The sequence below is a fragment of the Toxorhynchites rutilus genome, chromosome 2, assembly GCF_029784135.1.
Source record: "Toxorhynchites rutilus septentrionalis strain SRP chromosome 2, ASM2978413v1, whole genome shotgun sequence".
Lineage (NCBI taxonomy): Eukaryota > Metazoa > Arthropoda > Insecta > Diptera > Culicidae > Toxorhynchites > Toxorhynchites rutilus.
Window position 1 is genome coordinate 237,399,987 of NC_073745.1, and position 18,258 is coordinate 237,418,244.

At 38.8% G+C, this 18,258-nt stretch overlaps 2 protein-coding genes across 3 annotated transcripts; both read left to right on the forward strand.

The window, feature by feature from the left end:
- Window positions 1-2,307: 2,307 nt before the first annotated feature.
- Window positions 2,308-3,540, forward strand: LOC129768403 (ras-related protein Rab-34). 2 transcript variants are annotated; one of them, XM_055770041.1, is made up of 4 exons: window positions 2,308-2,847; window positions 2,934-3,108; window positions 3,171-3,378; window positions 3,436-3,540. In XM_055770041.1, exons 1-4 carry the CDS (start codon window positions 2,492-2,494, stop codon window positions 3,504-3,506), a joined length of 810 nt encoding a protein of 269 aa, XP_055626016.1. In that variant the 5' UTR covers window positions 2,308-2,491; the 3' UTR covers window positions 3,507-3,540. The 2 variants fall into 2 exon arrangements, with proteins under 2 accessions (XP_055626016.1, XP_055626015.1); XM_055770040.1 differs by having other exon boundaries at window positions 2,315-2,847; window positions 2,910-3,108.
- Window positions 3,541-3,578: 38 nt separating this feature from the next.
- On the forward strand, window positions 3,579-17,614 carry LOC129768402 (dynein axonemal intermediate chain 4). The gene is made up of 3 exons (XM_055770039.1): window positions 3,579-3,696; window positions 3,874-4,062; window positions 15,642-17,614. The coding sequence occupies exons 1-3, from the start codon at window positions 3,580-3,582 to the stop codon at window positions 17,430-17,432; spliced, it is 2,097 nt and encodes a 698-aa protein (XP_055626014.1). The 5' UTR covers window position 3,579; the 3' UTR covers window positions 17,433-17,614.
- Window positions 17,615-18,258: the final 644 nt, after the last annotated feature.

Consider the following 18,258-nt stretch of genomic DNA (forward strand, 5'->3'; position numbering starts at 1 on the left):
ATTAAAAGCTTTCATTTTCATTTGACGATTTCATAATTTCACTTCGGTGTGAAGAAAGAAAAAAAATCGATGTGAATCGAAACGAGAATTGTCCCGAAAACACTTCTGAAAGCGCTGAGGGTGTTGAACATGGAGAAGGAATTGGCCGACATCCAAAAGTCGATCATCCTTACCACCTGCGCGATTGTTCGACAATTCCTCGTTCAAAACTAAAAAGCACGAGCATGCAGATACGTGCATTCCGCAGAGCCAATATAGCCAATATACAATTCAATATACTGTTTTTTCTACCTAATTGGCCAAATATTTTACAAAAAAGTGTTTTTCAATGTTTTTTTTACTAAAATTAAAACAGACCGAAAAATACAACTTTTTTTTTCAATGCGGGTATAATGGACATGTAGTGGGGGTAATATGGACAGGTTTGTAATATATAAAGCGTAGAGGTTTATCGATCGCGAGAAGAATAATTTTATTCAACCAAGGTCTGAACTCATCGCGAATGTCCGTTAAATGATGAAAAATTGGAATTAATCCACCTAGATATGATATAGTGCTTTTCAGCAGTCTAAACGAACAGACCCTCGACTATTTTGCTTTTGATTCCAGTCAGCTTTTAAACCATCCACATTTGGCGATTTGATTTCCATTTATAGACGCAGGGAATTCCTTAGGAATAGATTAAACAGACTTTTCACAGTTCATCTCACTCCCACTGGCAACTGTCCGTTTTACCCCACCAGTACAATTATTTCGATAATTGAAATTTTTCCACTCAAAAATGAATTTACTTTCCGTACATACCTAATATCGCTCTTCTGTTAACTCACAAATCGAAATATGACCATCAGCGAATTGAATTTTGATATTAAACCACACAAAATACTTAATATCGGAGCAGCTAAAATTACATCCTCACGCGGAATCATATATGATTTTCGGTTTCTGTTTCTTTTTCCACTTTTAATCAGTATTCATTGCCATATGGTGGCTTAAATATTATAGAATAACATGTAGAAAGGATTCTCGTTAACGGAAATCAGAAATTAAAAATGTAACTATACAAATCAACCACCTGTCCATATTACCCCCACTGTCCGTATTACCCGTGGTTCACCAACTTGTTTTACTTTTTTGGCCTTCCAGAGCGAGGTGCATCTGCGGTGTTTGTACGGCCTATTTTAAATTCACTAAACCACCGATGAACTGTTGTCCTCGAAGAAGCAGAAGTGGAATAACATTTCGCCAACCACTGCATTTATCCCATCATTACTCTTTTTCATTTTCTGTACGAATGCTTAGGTAGTGACAGTGTAGTTTGTGAACAAAAAAAAACGAAATGTCATGAAACTTCACACATGAGCTAGTGACAGATGAACTTCTCGAAATGAATCTTGTTCATTTTTAGAGGCATGAAAAATCCTGGGACTTGCCCATGTAGTAGACGACAGCCTTAGCTTGTTTGCGACAGCATGGACGAATAGGTTGAGGAACCTCATTTTGGTTCCTTTTTGCCGTCGCTGCGCCTTTCAAATTCCAATTTTCGTTGATGCTCTTGATGAGTTGCTCTTCTTGCTTGGACGTTATTCTGATAACTAAAAAACGAATGTCCAAATCAAAAAGATCATTCTTACAAGGTGGTGGTCAGATTTTTTTTATTGCGCTACTGAAAGAATCGTGACAAGTTTAGGTCAACCAAATTTTGAGCATTACGCCCTTTAGATTGTTTGAAATAATTTTAATAATTTTAAGCTCTGCTCAATTTTGGGTGAATTAATGATGAAAAAACGATGAGAGTAAAGCGATTCTTCTTGTTTTTTGTGTTTTTCATTGTTATTGTAACAAATTGTTCAATTAAAATGTTCCCTACTATAACAAGAAATAACACATTTGCGACCACCTGTCTGCGAACTGATCGGTGTGCGCCCAATTTTTGTTCTCCGTTTTGAGCTCATGATCCCTCGCATGTGTCTTTTATTTTCTAATATCCCTTTTTTTCAACACGACTCAGGTAAATCAGCTATTGGTGAACATAGCGAAAGCATAACCACCAGTTACTGGCATCTGTTCCCCTTCAACACATTTCCCTCTGCTGGAGAATTAACCACCTTCGATCTGCGCAGCATGCTTCACCACTATATTCGTATCACCTTATTGTTATCCCAGCACCGGTGCGTTTTATGTTTTGGTATCCCGTTCTCAATAATACCAATAAATGCACCCGGGAGATAACAACTCGAGTGTGTTTCCTGTCCTGTTCTGTTTGAGGAGCGTGCGCGTGTCCCGCGCTTATTCTTTTCCCTGTTTCTTCCACCAAAAAAAAAGGAAAGGTGCAGAGAAATGTAGAAAATGAAAATAATTCAACATATCCTTGGTCTCACATACGAACGTGTCCTGGATAGTGCCTGTCGCCCTAATTGTGTCTCGTAGTATCAGTCTGGTGAAGTTCGTGTTACTGTTAGCTAGATTGTGACTGAACAAGGCTAGTGTAATGTCGATTTGTCGGAAATCTAGTAAAAAGGCGTGCAACTACGAAGTGTTGAATAATAATGTGGATTATGGCACACGCAGGATCGACCAAATGCCGCTGCCCTATTGCGATCAACAGGGTCCATACCGGGAGCGGGTTCAGTTTAGCGAACGGACTCAGCGAACGTGCAAAAGCATGACGTCGTTCTACTTATGTGCGTGTAAAGTGATCTTTGTCGGGGATGTGTCGACAGGAAAGAGCTCGTTAGTGAACAGATTTTGTCGCGAGAGCTTCGACGCAAGGTATCCCGGCACGATCGGGGTGGATTTCGAGGTGGAGAGATTCTACGTCCTGAACCATGCGTTCAGCTTGCAAATGTGAGTGCGATGAGTTTTTCCGGTATTATTATAATTCGAGTAAATATTTTGTGCACCACTAGTTGGGATACCGCAGGTCATGAGAGATTCAAGTGCATCGCCCAAGGATACTACCGGAACACGAACGTCATTGTGACAGTGTTTGATATGAGTCGACCAGAGACCTTGATGAATGCCCGGAGGTGGCTGGACGAAGCCATGAAACTTAACAGTGAACAAAATGTTCAGAAATTTCTAGTCGGCACCAAAATGGATTTGCTGGTATAAACTGGAACATTGTTATATTCAAATCGAGTCGTTGCATTTTTTCCGTTATTCACCAGGATGAATCTACCATGATGGAAACACAAATCGAAGCCACCAGGGTGGCGGAGGAGATGAAAGCTGAGTATTGGCCAGTATCTTCTCAGACAGGTGAAAATGTAACTAAACTATTCCAAAGAGTGGCGGCCCTAGCGTTCGACGCTGCGGTGCAACGATCTATGGAACCGAACCACCCAGTCATTCATCCTAGTGGGAATAGTCTTCTGAGTAAGTTTAAATCTTATCACTTAATTGTAATTCAACTGATTTTCAAATATTTTACAGATCTCTACTTTCTCAGAAAAGAAGAAAAAATCAAACAACGTAAAATACGATCTTTTTGTAGAATAAACTAGTTTCACACATCAAAGATGGCCCCGGTATTCATACTTTATTTCAAGTTTCACGTCACAATTGTAAAGAAACAAGATGACGGAATTCGCCCAACGAAAGTCTGTTACATTTGCCCCGGAGTATAGTTTTGAATCCCAATCCACATTTGTGTTGGAATTGCAACAGTTGCTGAATACCCGGGAACAACAGCAAGTAAATCTTTCGCCCCTATTTATCGATTATACATCTCCTGGCTACACCCACATCCATCCATTCACGCTCGATTTACCTGTGCAAGTGATCTTCACAGCCGGCGGAACAGCTGCTCGCCGCTCGTCGGTCGTCAATAAACAGTTGTATCCTTCTTTCGATTGTTTTTAACCCCTCTAGGTGGTTGTCAATGAAACCGATTATACACCGGGGGCGCTTTTGCCACCGCGGCGGTTCAAGAGGCCCAAGTTTACCTGGGATCAGTTTCAGCAGTCGTTTCCGGCGGTTGAGACCAGACGCGTCCGCAAGGAGGATTGTCTTTCGATAAAGAGCTCTGGACTGTACGAAATAATGGAAGACCAGGAAAAGGTAAAAACTAGCGTTATTATTACAATCATTGGAGCATATAATTAAGTCAAAGTGTTAGATAACTTTCGTAGGGTTATTGGATGTGAGTGTGAATGATAAAGTGTTTAGTATTGTCCAATTCTATTTCGCTTCATTTGTTTCATGGGTCTTCATAGAAGAGTTCTAGAACATAAGTCGGGTTCCATCTGTTCAATTCCAACTGCGGACATAAGATGTCTTCCATATGGTTATTAAATAACGGAAATAAATGATGTCATGCTTCAAAGGTTTACGTAGATCGATTATTTAATTACCGCTCATCGTTGATTAGCAAGTGATACATCGTCATCGAATCAGAATTAAACAAACGGAACGCAATTTTGCATTCTGCAATCCGATCGACACGATTCGAGCAAGATTCGATCGAAAATCAAACGTTTTTCGCAATTTGCGTAGACGGCATCGTGTTACGTTTGTATAAAGTGAAAATAGTTATCGACTTCGGGTGGAGTAAATACAGTAATCGTTCGCTAACTGGTCCTGGTTTAACTGGTCTGCTATTTAACTGGGCGAACGTTAACTGGTCCTTGGACCAGTTAAAAAGCACAATTTCGTAAACAATCGACGCCATATTCAAATGGAAGATTTGCTGTGAGGGGCATTCGAATGTAATTTTAAATGTTATGAAAGTTGACATTATTTTCGCACGACAAAAACATTGATTAAACTACAGAAAAACAATTTTCTCAAATCATATGTCATACCTGTTGTCGCACTCAATGCGAAACTTCCATTGGAATTCTTTTATTTATCCAATTACAGGAACTAAGCGAATCAAACAATTCATTGAAGTTTCCCTCGATTTTATTTGACGTTTAACATGCCGGACCAGTTAAAACGCGAATGTCGATAAGTGGTCTTCTCTTTTCGCCCAGTTAGTGCGTGTTTACTGTATACTTTTAAAATTAAATTGACGGAATACTTATAGAAAAATATTATAACGGGATATTTTTCGCGAAAAAGAGAAGAAGAGTCTGAGCCTAGAGGCATGGACGGAAACTTGATGTAGGAATAGGAATGTAGGAATTCGCCAATTTAACTCATTCAATACTCCCGTGGCCGAGTGGATAGCGTCACACTTAACATGCCGGGGATTCGTGGGAATTTTTCGTCAAAGAAATATCTCAGACTTGCACTGTTGTCACGCGTATTCTAGAGCATGCCACTCAGAATACATTCAAGGCGTGTTATCTGGCATGGAATTCTCAACTAAGTACTAAAAAAATAACGCAAGTAATAATACTTTAAGACGGCGAAATTACCATAGGAACGTTAGTGAAGAAGAAGAAAAATATTCCAAAATCTAAAAATTGTATCGATCAAATGGAAACCTAAACTCAGAACATGTATGAAAAAATGAAAACTTTTGAATGCTTATAACTTGAACATTTCTTAATAGATCGGAAAGATGTTTGCATCAATTGATAGGAAATAATAATACGCATCTATCACAATGCAGAAAATGTTATTTTTCATGAGATGAACAGTCGAACAACTGTAAAAAGTCAAGCGTTATCCATACATGCAAGTAGAGGATATATTTGTTCACACTGAAATGCGTTTCCCTAAGATGGATTTCAAAACAAAGGTATCTGGGAGAATCCGCTTTGCAAATATATGCAAGCTACGAGTACTTTTATACACGCTTGTCCTTGTGCAGACCGGAATATGTTTCCCTAAGGGGCTGTCCACATACCACGTGGACAAGCGGACAAGCGTGGACATTTTCATACCCCTCTCCCTGTTGTCCACGTGGACATTTTTTCCTTATTTTTTATAAAATAATTGAGGAAATAACTGAATTGCGCATAAATTTAATTTTAATTCCATTTAAGTTTATTTTGTTTAACATTTTAATAGCTATACCCTGCCAAGCTTTGCTGTGACACATTGAGGTTTAATAGCAGAGAAATGAATAGCAAAACAATATGTTTCATATGAGTTTAATTTTGAAATACTTGTAATACTTTGTTTTTCTATTATCTGCGAAGTGTAAAGGCTATCTGGCTTGTCAACACGGAAACGCGCAATATACAGTTTAACAATCTGCAATCGAATATAAGCCACACAATTTCAAAGATGCATACAAAGATAGATTTCTAGTATATATAATACTAGTAAGTTAATTTACGTTCACAGCTTTATTTCAGAAGTGTACTTATTTCATCTGGAAATCTTAAGGCTACCTAAGGTGTTGGAAGTAGCAACAACAATCCATGAAGTGAATTGTATATTGTGTCATAATATGATCTCCATCAGTGCCGAGCTTTTCGAGTTTTTTGACCGCATAAAAACTAATTGAACAATTTTATACGCATAGGTTTTTTTCATCAATTAAAAAGAATTTCAAGAAAAGAAAAGAAGTAGGAAGCATGTACTCAACCAATAATGGAATCGTCTCAACCATTATGGAATCGTTTATTGTTTTGGGCTTTTTTTTTTTTCTTTATTATAGTGATTTTCAACACATTTCGGCTGGTTCGTCACTTTTACTTCCATTTTTGGAAGAATGTCGGGAGTGAGAATTGAACTCGGGATCTCTGCGTGAGAGGTATGGATGTTACCACTACGCCAGATCGCCTCCCTATAGTTTTGGGCTATGAGGGTCTATGTGTACTCCGTAACTATAAAAGTTCAATCATAGGAAATAGCTTGGTCATTCACAATTTTTATTTTTATTTAATATTTTTATAGTTCAGATTTTGCTGAAGAAATTCAATGATATGAGAAAAAATATATGAACGTTTGATTGTGCAGAATTCTCGATTGATGAGTGATTGACTGGGTATGGTTTATTGATAAACACGGGAGTTTGATATTTTTTATTTTTTTATCTTCGCTTATTTTTCGTCGGCCTATTTCCGTCACTTCAGTGCCAATCACCGACATCAGGGAGGCGACTCCACCTGTTCCTACCTATCAGACTCAACAACTCATGAGCCGGGCCAACTTCTTTTAATTCCCCTCCGAAGGAAGACGTAACCAGAGATTTTTCGCCTCAGAAAATCCCAACGACGCCAGCTGGGATTGAACCCAGGCCGATCGGATTGTGAGGCTGTTACACTAACCACACAACCACTGGCGCCGTCATGTTTTGAGATCATTGAACATGTATTATTTCATTTTATTTTGAATGCATAGGTGAATGCATTAAAAAAAATCTCCCTGTCCACGTGGACTCTGTTCATACCCCCTCTCCCCTCTCCATGGACAAGCGTGGACATTTTCTTACACCCTACACCACCACACCACCCTCCCCCCCTAAAGTTGTCCACGTGGTATGTGGACGGCCCCTAACACGCAGTTCTAAACTGAAGAGCCTGGGAGAATCGTCATTTCAGAGGTGTCACTAGAGGCGAATGAACTTTCATGTTTTAAGCCTCTATAGTATAAAAAGTAGAAATTGAAGTTGTTGATTTATGCAAGGCGGGGGTACTCCTGTGCCCGGACGTTTTTGACGTGGGACTACGTCTAACCGGAGTATATGGGGGATAAAATGAAAACCTAAACACAGAACATGCAGGAAAAAATGAAAGATTCCAAATGCTTATAACTCGAACATTTCTTACTAGATCGGAATGATGTTTGCATCAATTGATACGGAATATTTCTACGCTTCTATCACAAATAATAAAATGTTATTTTTCATTAGATAAGCAATTGAATAACTGTGAAATATCAAACGTTATCTAAACGCCCTTAGTGCCTAGTTTTTATTGGCCCGATTTACGGTTTCCCGAACACAGACTTCAAAGTCAATGTACCTGTGGGAGTACGCTTAGCAAATATATGAAATTCGGAGGTATTTTTGTTTCGACTGAAATGTGTTTCCCTAACACAGACTTCAAATCCATGGAGCGTGCGGAAATTAGCATTGCAAATACATGCACGGACTCGTAGTTTTGTTTTGACCGTGTGTGGAAGCGGGCGTGTCTGAAGATTTAGAAGAATTGAAAAAAAAATACAAGTCGGTGATTCGATTCTTGTTTTTGGAAGGGAAATCGCGCAGCGAAATCAAAAGTGCTGAAGTAGTAGGCATCTCAAAAGACCGCGTGGGTCATATACTGCATGACATTTTGGGCATGAGAAAACTGTCGGCGCGATGGATGCCGCGTTTGCTCACTCCGGACAACACGCGCAACCGTTAGACCAATTCAGAGCAGTGTTTGACGCTGTTTAAGCGCAATCCGAAGGAGTTTCTGCGTCGTTTCGTGACCGTCGACGAAACATGGATTCACTGGTGCACAACAGAGACCAAGGAACAGACGAAACAGTGGACTTTACCCGGCCAACGTGCTCCGAAGGAGGCGAAGACTGTTCTATCGACCGGAAAGGTGATGGCCATTATTTTCTGGGATTCACAAGGTGTGATCTACATCAATTACCAGGAGAAGGGCAAAGCGGTCACAGGGCTCTACTATACCGAATTATTGGGTCCATTCGACGCCGAATTGCAGGAAAAACGGCCCCATTTGGCAAAGTGCTCTTTCACCATGGCAACGCACCGACTCACACCTCCGCCGTCGCTACGGTCGAATTGGTCGAATTGCACTACAAACTGCTGCCCCATCCACCGTTTTCTCCAGATTTGGCCCCGTGCGATTTTTCTCTGTTTCCAAACATGAAAAAGTCACTCGCCGGACAGAAATTTGAGTCGAATGAGGAGGTCATCGATACCACATTGGAGGCGATTTTGACCTGTAATTGGACATTCGTGATGACAGTGGTATAGTGTCGCATCTGGTGGTGACTTTAAATGCCATCAAACTCGGTGTTTACAAAAATGTCCAATTAGAGGTAAAACTGTCCAATTAAACATGTCGCATTACAGGTCCGTCCAATTAGCTAGATGTCGAATTAAATATTACTTACTGTATCTGTATTTTGAGTCTCGAAAACACTCAGTGCTCTTCGGTACAATCGTTGGTCGATGGTTGTATGAGAAATATTGACTATTTTAGCAATAACCTTGTTTGAAAAAAATCGTTATTTACGCTCGATTTGTATCGTTTACAGTTAATTGATAGTTGCGTCTTAGTTAAAGTGTCAGAAACATTATTTGCACATATATAAGGTATTGAATATTGAAGCCGTGGTAAAGGTATGTTCATGTTGAATTCCATTCATTCTGATTCTGTTTTAAAAGATGAACGTATTTTTCAAAAAAAATAGAGCGGTGAAATGGTCCAAGACACGATTGCATCCTTAACGTAGGTTTACTTAATTATTTCATTCGCTTGTTTCTCATTCTGAATATATTGTCCAAATGAACAAATTTGCAGAAATAATTCTTTAGTACACATGGTGGCTCTGAAAGAAAGAAGGAAGGACAATTTGTCACAGCGAACAATCATTATTTGTACTCTAGCGATAGCGTAATAGTTGTGCAGAGGTGGAGTTTGAGTAGCAAATATTCCCTTCTCGTTGTTTATATAATCGCCGGTAGATTAGTAGATCGTAATTCATTGCGTGGGTAGAAAAGTACAAATATGAACAGTGAAAATGTTTGGGAAAATGAGAATGATTTAAATTTTACTTGATTTAAATCATTTACGGTTTGGGGAATTGTTAAGTGTAGCATATCAAATCTTAGTGGGTTTCCGATTCGATTGGTATGCAAATCTTCAAAATCGTTAGTGTTACTTAATGTGTGCTAAAGGTGTGTATTATAACATTACTATTTTTTGAGTGTGTTACCGTACCTGGAAGTTAAAAACCTTGTCATACAAAAATGTCATAGAGTAGTGCGGGGCAAAGGTGCGCACCTAACTGATGTCGTCCAATAACTCTTGAAATAAAAGCAAATAAAATTCAATTTGCTTACCAAATTGTAATTATATATATAACCTTCGAAACGTAGTGCAAGAATTTCTCGAGTTTTGTTTGTAGTTAGACAAAAACCTATTTAATAACAAAATGGCAAATGCGTACTTTTACCCCATAGTGGGGGCAAAGGTGCGCACCGTACGGGGCATAAGTGCGCACTTATTGAATTGTACTTCTGAGGTGACTTGTAACAAAAATAAAATGCTTGATCGTTACTAGCGGAAGAAGCATCATTACCAGAGTGTGTAAAAACCACCCAGTGGGAGGAGGGAGATGCTGATAATTGTCCAACATTTGAAACAGAATTCTTTTTACTAACAAGTTAGCTGACCCGGCGAACTTCGTCCCTCCCACAATTGATATATTGATATAAAACATTTTGAACACTCAAGTTCCCACAGAAATTATTTCTATAACAATAATACATAATCTATACTCGCGGTATATAATTTCTTTTTTGACATACAAACCTGACGCAGACTAAAACGCACCAATCCTGATGTTGACTGTTTAAATCCCTTGCTCCGTTCTTGAGTTAAATCGTGAGAAACGGACACCAAATCATTTTTATTAATATAGATCAAGTTTATAGATACATAGTTACCTTCACTTGATTTATTTGAAACTAATTGTTGAAAAAAAAATATTTATTTGAAGTTTTGTGAAAACGAAACATAACCGTTATTGCATTGAATACATGGTGAAAACAAAAACATTTTTCATTTGAAATTCATTTTGGATTATTCTAAAGCAATTGTTTATTTTTCTTCCTCATCTTGGATTGGGTTCTGAGGATTCCGGCGCTTTGCCTTGGAGCGCTTTTGCTTCGTTTCGCTGTTATGGGGTTCGAAGAGACAGACTATGGTTCCTCATGAAGCTAGAATCCCAATCTCTTCCTGCTAGTTTTGCAACTTTGTTGAATTCGTGCTGGAGGTTGTTGGCTTCCGAAAAAACGAACGCCATGCGCCGTAAATCTTTGAGAGTCATACCATAGAAAACTTTGTCCAGTGGCCTGCAGATCCTCAGACTGCTCACTCGTAAATACCTATCTGAACCGCACTAGGTGCTTGCTTACACATTCCAGCAGAAGTAGAAATGTCAATAAAAGAAGATTCAAATCATAAATCACTCACGGATATGAGCCTCTTCCTCAGAGCTGATTCAGAAATATCGAGGTCTGCCGCAATCCGGCGCTTCGAGACTCCCTTCCGAAGCCTCTGACGGACCATTTGAGTATTTCTGGAGTACATTTCTTCAAATCAGTTTTCTTCTTGTGGGTCCCATTAAAAATTTGGTTGAAAACATTTTTTATTTTTTTGAACTTTTTCACAACAACGAATACGCACTATCATCTACTATAGAGTGAAGGTTTCCTTGACAGTGTAGTTTCGAACTTTCCAGTTATTTTAGGTAAGTTAATCATCATCTCCAAAACTGAAAAAAATAAGATCAAAACATCGCAAAACTTTTTTTACCTCATAACTTTTTGCCACTTTCATGAAATGAATCTTGTTTATATGTGTGAGCTGCTGGTGTAATAATGTATCAAATGAATACACTGTTATCGAAATTTTATGCTCGTATGCTTTAAAAAGGCCAATGCGCACTTTTGCCCCGTGCGCACCTTTGCTCCGCACTACTCTACAGAGAAAAATCACGAGACACGATCTTTAACTATTGTTGAGAATAAATGAGTTAAGTATTTTATTAACTGTTGTGTAATTAATTATCGACCGTCACAACAGTTTTCGACTTGCGTTACGTAAGGGGGGAGGGGTCAAAAAAATTTATTCTAAACGTTACGTAGTTCGTGCCGGTGCCCAAGCTGTCACAGCTGTAGTCTTACAACTGAAATTTCGTTCAATCAAACTATCGAATAAATGGCCCAAACATGGGAATAGTCCCGATTCAGCACCAAATGTTTTTTTTAGCTTCCAAACAATGCGTAGAAAAATGAAGTGTTCGGAGTTTAAGTCAAAACGGTAGTAACTGTACGAAAAACAGGAAGTGGGTTATATCTATGGTATAACCGCAAGGGTGACGTAGGACTATCGTTGATTTAGAGATCATTTGTTTGAAGTTGAATCTAAATCCATTCTGAATGAATGAATAAATGAACATTTGGGGGACTTCGAAAACAAGAGCGTTACGTTGGAGGCACAAGGTTTTATGCATCCAATATAGGATACGAAAAACCTTGTTCTGAAGAATAATCTTCAGAAGCTTTCCTGCTAACTGTACTTGATTGACAAATCACAAACCCAAATGTATTATATGGATATTTTATGGATAGAAAACATTAAAATAAACTCTATCGCTTGAATGTAATTTTTAATTCCAAGGGGAACTGGCAGATTATTTTCATTAACGATTAGATATTTCCACATTTTCCTCGATACTGGAAGCCCACCAGTGGTTAATGCTAGTTCGATATCCATCTGTTAATAGCACTTGCTTGAAACATATTTGGTCACAGTGTTACATGAATAGAAAACATTCGAATAAGCTCTTTCACATGAATGAATTTTTAAATTCCCAGAGGAACTGGCAGATTATTTTCCGGATCTTTCTCGATGCTGAATGGCATCCAAACGGAAAGAATTCCGTGCGTGTATGTGTGTGTGTAGCGGCTGCTTCGATGGTCACCTTCTCTTCTCCTGAAGGATCGGCTTCTCTGTGCTCCCTCACAGTTTCAAACAAACTGCTCGCGTTTCAGGGCAGATCTCGATCCTTCGCTGTCCAGCACCCTCAGCAACAATGTTGTCTTGTCGATGTCCTCACGAAAAATGAATGCGTCTCATTTTTTTTCACTTAAATTCTTTTTATTTCTTAATTTGGTTTACATTATAATATAATACTACATTTCAAGTGATCAGCCTAGGGTTCTACATCTTAAAATTGCAATGTCAAGTTCTGTAAAGATTTTCAGCATACACATTATCCGTTTGTTTCATATTCCTATTGTAAAATCGTGCCTAAACTTTTCTAGTTTAATGCGTCTCACCACCAGAATATCGCTTAAGTATGCTTTTTGTGTGTGATTGAATCGAGAGAAGGCGTGGTTTACGATGGCAATTTGGAAGGCAAACTAGAGGGGAATGAACTCTCTGAGCTCGGAACTTTCGGCGACTGAGCAATAATCGATTGCGTACGCATACAATATTGGATACGGAAATATCCTACTGATGGGGAAGAATAATCTTCAGAAGCTATCCTGCTAATTACACTTGGTTGAAAAATTACAAAATCAAATGTATTTGATCGCTGTGTTATATGGTTAGAAAACCATTAAAATAAACTCTTTCACATGTATTGTATTGTATTGTAATGTATTTTTAAATTCCCAGAGGAACTGGCAGATTATTTTCCAGAAATGATTAGATCTTTCCAGAACTTTCTCGATGCTGAATGGAAAGCCAAACGGAAAGAATTCCGCGCGTGTATGTGTGTGTAGCGATGTCTTCCCGGGCAACCGTTTGTGGCATCACTCTCCTCCTGATGGATTTCCTTCTGGCCTAGGGTGCACAAACAGGCTCTTGGTGACACCGTTCATCCGCGCTTTCGTGATAAACGAAGAGCTTCACCACAACAGCGACAACATACTCCCATCGCTGTTCAATTAGAACTGAGTGGATTTCCGAGCGGCGCTCGCTTATATACCGATTGGTGATTTCAATAGCTTGTTTTGAAAGCAATTTTAAGACTATTGAAACAAGTTTTTGGATCAGAAAGTAACAAGTATAGAACGCGTAGAAATTTTATCTTTCGAATGAAATGTTTATCATACCATTTCGTTCAGTTGTTTAAGAGTTATTAACGCTCAAAATCTCGGTCTCCGGCGTAACGCTTTCGTTTTCGAAACTTTGATTTTACACCCCGGTATAGAAATGAAAGACGTAGTCCTACGTCAAAATTGAACCATGACCAACACCTGCCTGTTTTTAAACGGTTTTATTTAGTTTGCCTTGTAATTTGTATGTTTGTATGTTTGTAACATGTTTGTCTGTAGCGCTTTACCACATTAATAGAAATTAGAACCCCTTCCTGTTGACCGATTGATCTGAAATTTGGAACATACATTTGTCTCTGCAGTCATTTTAAAACTGCGTATTTCATGATTTTTAAAATTCAAGATGGCGGCCGCTACAAAATGGCGGATTACATATTTTCTCAAACTCCAATCAATATGGATTTTTTCCAAACCCCATCAATACGGGTATCAAATGAAAGGGCTTGACTAGTAGAACACATATATTCATGAGGAATGCAAATCCAAATGGCCACCACCACAAAATGGTGATATATATTTTTTTTTCCAAAACCCAATCAATATGGGTATCAAACGAAAAGGCTTGTTTAGTAGAACACAGTTATTCATGAGGATCCAAAATCCAAAATGGCCGCAACCACAAAATGGCGAATTACATATTTTCTCAAAACAAACTCCATCAAAATGGGTAGCAAATGAAGGTGCTTGAAACAGTCGATCACAGCTATTTATGAAAAATTCAAAACCAAAATAGCCGCTGTAACAAAATAGCCAATTACTTTTTTAAACGGTTTCATTCAACTTGACCTGTTTGTATGTATGTTTGTTTGTTTGTAGGTTTGTCTCACATTAATGGAAATTCGATATTCAATTTGGCCGTCGCTAAAAAATGGCTGAATGGCTTGACTTGGAGAACACACTACAATATGAACAACATAAATTCAAAAAGGTGTATGTTTTTTTTGTTATCCCCTCAATATCGGTATCGAATGAAATGATTTGACTAATAGAATACAGTACATCACCAAAATATTCCGAAAAAATTAGGTGAGAAATAAAAATAAAAAAAAATTTGAATGTTTTTATTGTAATCATACAGATAATGTACTAAAAACTAGAAAATAAAAAAGTAAAAAAAAAATTTAAATCAAACGGTTTAATGTACTGAAAGCTAGAAAATAATTAGGCAAGGAGCAGCTAGTAGTTATCACATCCCTTCCTTCTTGCCCTAGAAATGATGAGACTAAAATAAAATCGTAGGCACGTCGGATTTCCATTATCCACAGTTAGTTGTTTCATCATAGTACATTAAACCGTTTAACTTAAAAAGTTTTTTTTTACTGTTTTCCTGTATTCCTGTAGGATGTTCAATCGAATGATTTTTGTTCTACATCACAATGTGTGTTCTTGTATCAAAGTAATACTGTAGAAAGGGATATATTCTGTTTTTTTGTTATTTATTAGGTTTTGTTATATTTACACATATTTACTTTAGATAAAAGTTATTGTCCAATAAAGTTAAACTAAATCAAATGAAGTTGATGGTAAGTAGTAGCTAATAAATGAGGCTATCATTTGGAGCAACACATCACCATATGGTTGTTTTCTAAAGATATGAAAAAATACCATAGTTGCTGCTCAATTTTTCGGACGTAAACCGATTTACAGAAAATATTATGGATTCAGCATTACTTTGAAATTCGATCGACTTTGTCGTGCTTTTTCAGTCCGCCCTAAATTGGGAGGTGTAAGTTCGTTGATTTGATTGCATATCAAACTCGTAAACCCATGTCTGTCTCATCAGTTGTTATGGTTTTTTTCAATTTTAGTTCGAAATAAAATCGTTCTATTATAACTCCAGCGATTTTCACGCGAATTAGTTTTTAGGTCTAGGCAACACGTTTCATGTAGTTTCCTTCTTATTTGATTCATCTTTTATTCTTAGGCCACCGACAAAGTGGAAGCCTTCGACTTGGACCAGGAACCGGACTTCAGTGGGGTAATCGATCGTCGCAGCCCATCACTGGAAGCCGACGCGACCACATACCACGTGAAGATTTTCTTAACGGAAACCGATGACATTATTCTGTTCGAGAGTGCAAGTCACACGGTCGCGAGGGATTCCGAGGAAGCTGCCCTGGTCGAGCAACAGAATGCGAACTACGAAGCGAAAAGGCAAGGGCGCAAAACGGCGACGGCCGATGCGGAAGCCCAAAATCCCGAGCAGGTGTGCAAATCGAGAGGGGTTAACACCGAGCGAATAATGAAACAGGAGGTGGCATCGTTTGTGTCTAACTATGACATGTACGATACGTATAACGATTTGGAGAGACACACCAAGGAGATTGATTTGGCCGAGGCTTCGTCGAAGCTCGAGATAACTACGTACTCCCGCGAAGGGATGGAAGATATTGATGAGATGCTGGATAGAAGTGAAAATTTTCATTTATCATCGATGATTCTGCAGAGACTGCTTGCTAGTAATATGTATCGGGAGAAGCAGATGAGATTTAGGAATATGTACCCGACGGATCCGTCGAATACTGAGGCGAGATTTTTGTACCGATTGGAAACTTTGTGGACGTATAAAACGGTTGAAACCATGGGGAAAGCAGTGGCAAGTGCTAGCTGGTGCCCTTCGAATGGAGACATCGTAGCGATTGCCTATGGCGTCTACAGGTTCAAAGAGGCTGACTACCGAAGCAGTGGGTACGTTTGTGTGTGGAACATAAAAAATCCAGTGAACCCCGAGAGACGTTATAAGTTTTCGGTACCAGTGACAGCGGTAGCATTCTCTAAGAAAACTCCGCAACTGTTGGCAATTGGATTATTCGACGGAACAGTGCAGATAACGGACATTATGGACAATTCACAAGTGCCCGTGGGAGTGTCTGAGCGGACAGAGCTGCCTGTTTTCGAGCCTATTTGGGACATTGAGTGGATCGAGGCAGAAGATGATAAAGATGAGATTTTGACGGCATCCCAAGATGGAACCATCATGAAATTCACGTTGAACATTGGAACTTATCTGATGATGTATCGGCAATTGAGATTGAATAGAGTTGAGGGCGAAGTTCAGGGGATCCCGCTAGAAAAGAGAGAGGATTTTTTGGAAGCTGACAGTCATCCTCAAGCGTTATGTTTGAAAATTCATCCGAAACGCAAGGATGTGTACTTTGTAGGCACAGACGAAGGATGCGTTCACAGGTGTTCAATTAAAATTGCAGATCATCATCGCGGAGCAACGAGGGTGCACAGCAGAGGTGTATTTTCAATAGAGTATTCCCCGTGGAGTCCGAAAATATTTCTCACTTGTGGTGGAGACGGGTATATTCGAATATGGATCGAGGACATCGTGGAACCGATTATTACTTTGAATGTAGGATTTGAGCCAGTTCAAGCAGCTCGCTGGTCTCCTGTTAGTTCAACGATTATTGCTAGTGTTACTAAAAACTCTGTGCAGCTGTGGAATCTTAGCAGGCAGATGCTGAAACCAGCTTCCATTACGAAATTTGGAGATTCAACGACGTCGTTGACCACTATCCGGTTCACGAACTGCGGGCGTAGTTTACTTCTGGGTGACAGCGAGGGACGAACATATGTTTGTGCACTCGAGGATATGCCGTTTCCTCGACACTTTCAGTTTAACGAACTTCGATCAACGCTTCTCGACAGTCTTGTTAGCAAACCGGAGCTATTGAATCGGATCAGGCGCTTGGGACATTTGGGCTACTGAATGGTCGTTTTACAAAAGATGCCTTTTTTATCGACTCTGATTGAGGAATTTTACAGAATAAAATCAACACATAAAAGCTCAAAAACGAACCAAATAGTCCGACTTCCTTTCCATCAACGAGATTGAATTTATTGGTCAACATTAATCGATCTGGATTTAAAATAAAAACACTAAACATCCTCTCTTTCTAGTTTTATTGTTTGCCGCTCGTAAAACCCAATCGTCCATAAGGATTCCACGTTTTTATTAACCTCTTGAATCGATATTTCTCGCCACCGAAATCAACGGATAACATTGGTGAGCACAAATCGCAGATGGCATTCCCATCTTATCATCATTTCTAGGTTAGTGCAAATAGGAAAGTCAATTTTATTTCGCACAACTTATTCTTATTTGTTGAACTATAATCAACTATTCGATTTGAGTATTGATAATCGTTAGAGTCCTACAAATTTCTCCAGAGAATTGCTCTAGGTTTTAATTTAGAATTTCATTCAATAATGCGTTGCACGTTATCATCAGCAACATTAATAACTGTCATAATGATAATATAATTCTACGCGGCCTAAACGTTTCAAGAGCAGGAACAATAGTCATTATGATTCATATTTAGTCATACATCAAATTTGACAGGCCACTTGTACTTGCCGTTTCGCCAGATAACACACGTTTTTGACATACGCCGTCATGTGCTGTTTTTGACACGCTAACATAAACTCGGACCACCATGGATGCAACGGCCCAGGAACTGACCATCTCTGAAAGTGACCGAAAAGTGTCTCTTCCGAAATTAATTTGACGTAATTTAGCTTAGCTTTTATTGCTT

What these genes read in the sequence shown, in the direction of transcription:
- LOC129768403 (XM_055770040.1), top strand. Translation starts at nt 2,492, where the DNA reads ATGTCGATTTGTCGGAAATCTAGTAAAAAGGCGTGCAACTACGAAGTG. An exon ending in GCACCAAAATGGATTTGCTG is followed by an intron (nt 3,109 to 3,170) that starts GTATAAACTGGA and finishes GTTATTCACCAG; the next exon opens with GATGAATCTACCATGATGGA. An exon ending in TAGTGGGAATAGTCTTCTGA is followed by an intron (nt 3,379 to 3,435) that starts GTAAGTTTAAAT and finishes AATATTTTACAG; the next exon opens with ATCTCTACTTTCTCAGAAAA.
- LOC129768402 (XM_055770039.1), top strand. Translation starts at nt 3,580, where the DNA reads ATGACGGAATTCGCCCAACGAAAGTCTGTTACATTTGCCCCGGAGTAT. An exon ending in ATACCCGGGAACAACAGCAA is followed by an intron (nt 3,697 to 3,873) that starts GTAAATCTTTCG and finishes TAACCCCTCTAG; the next exon opens with GTGGTTGTCAATGAAACCGA. An exon ending in TAATGGAAGACCAGGAAAAG is followed by an intron (nt 4,063 to 15,641) that starts GTAAAAACTAGC and finishes TTTTATTCTTAG; the next exon opens with GCCACCGACAAAGTGGAAGC.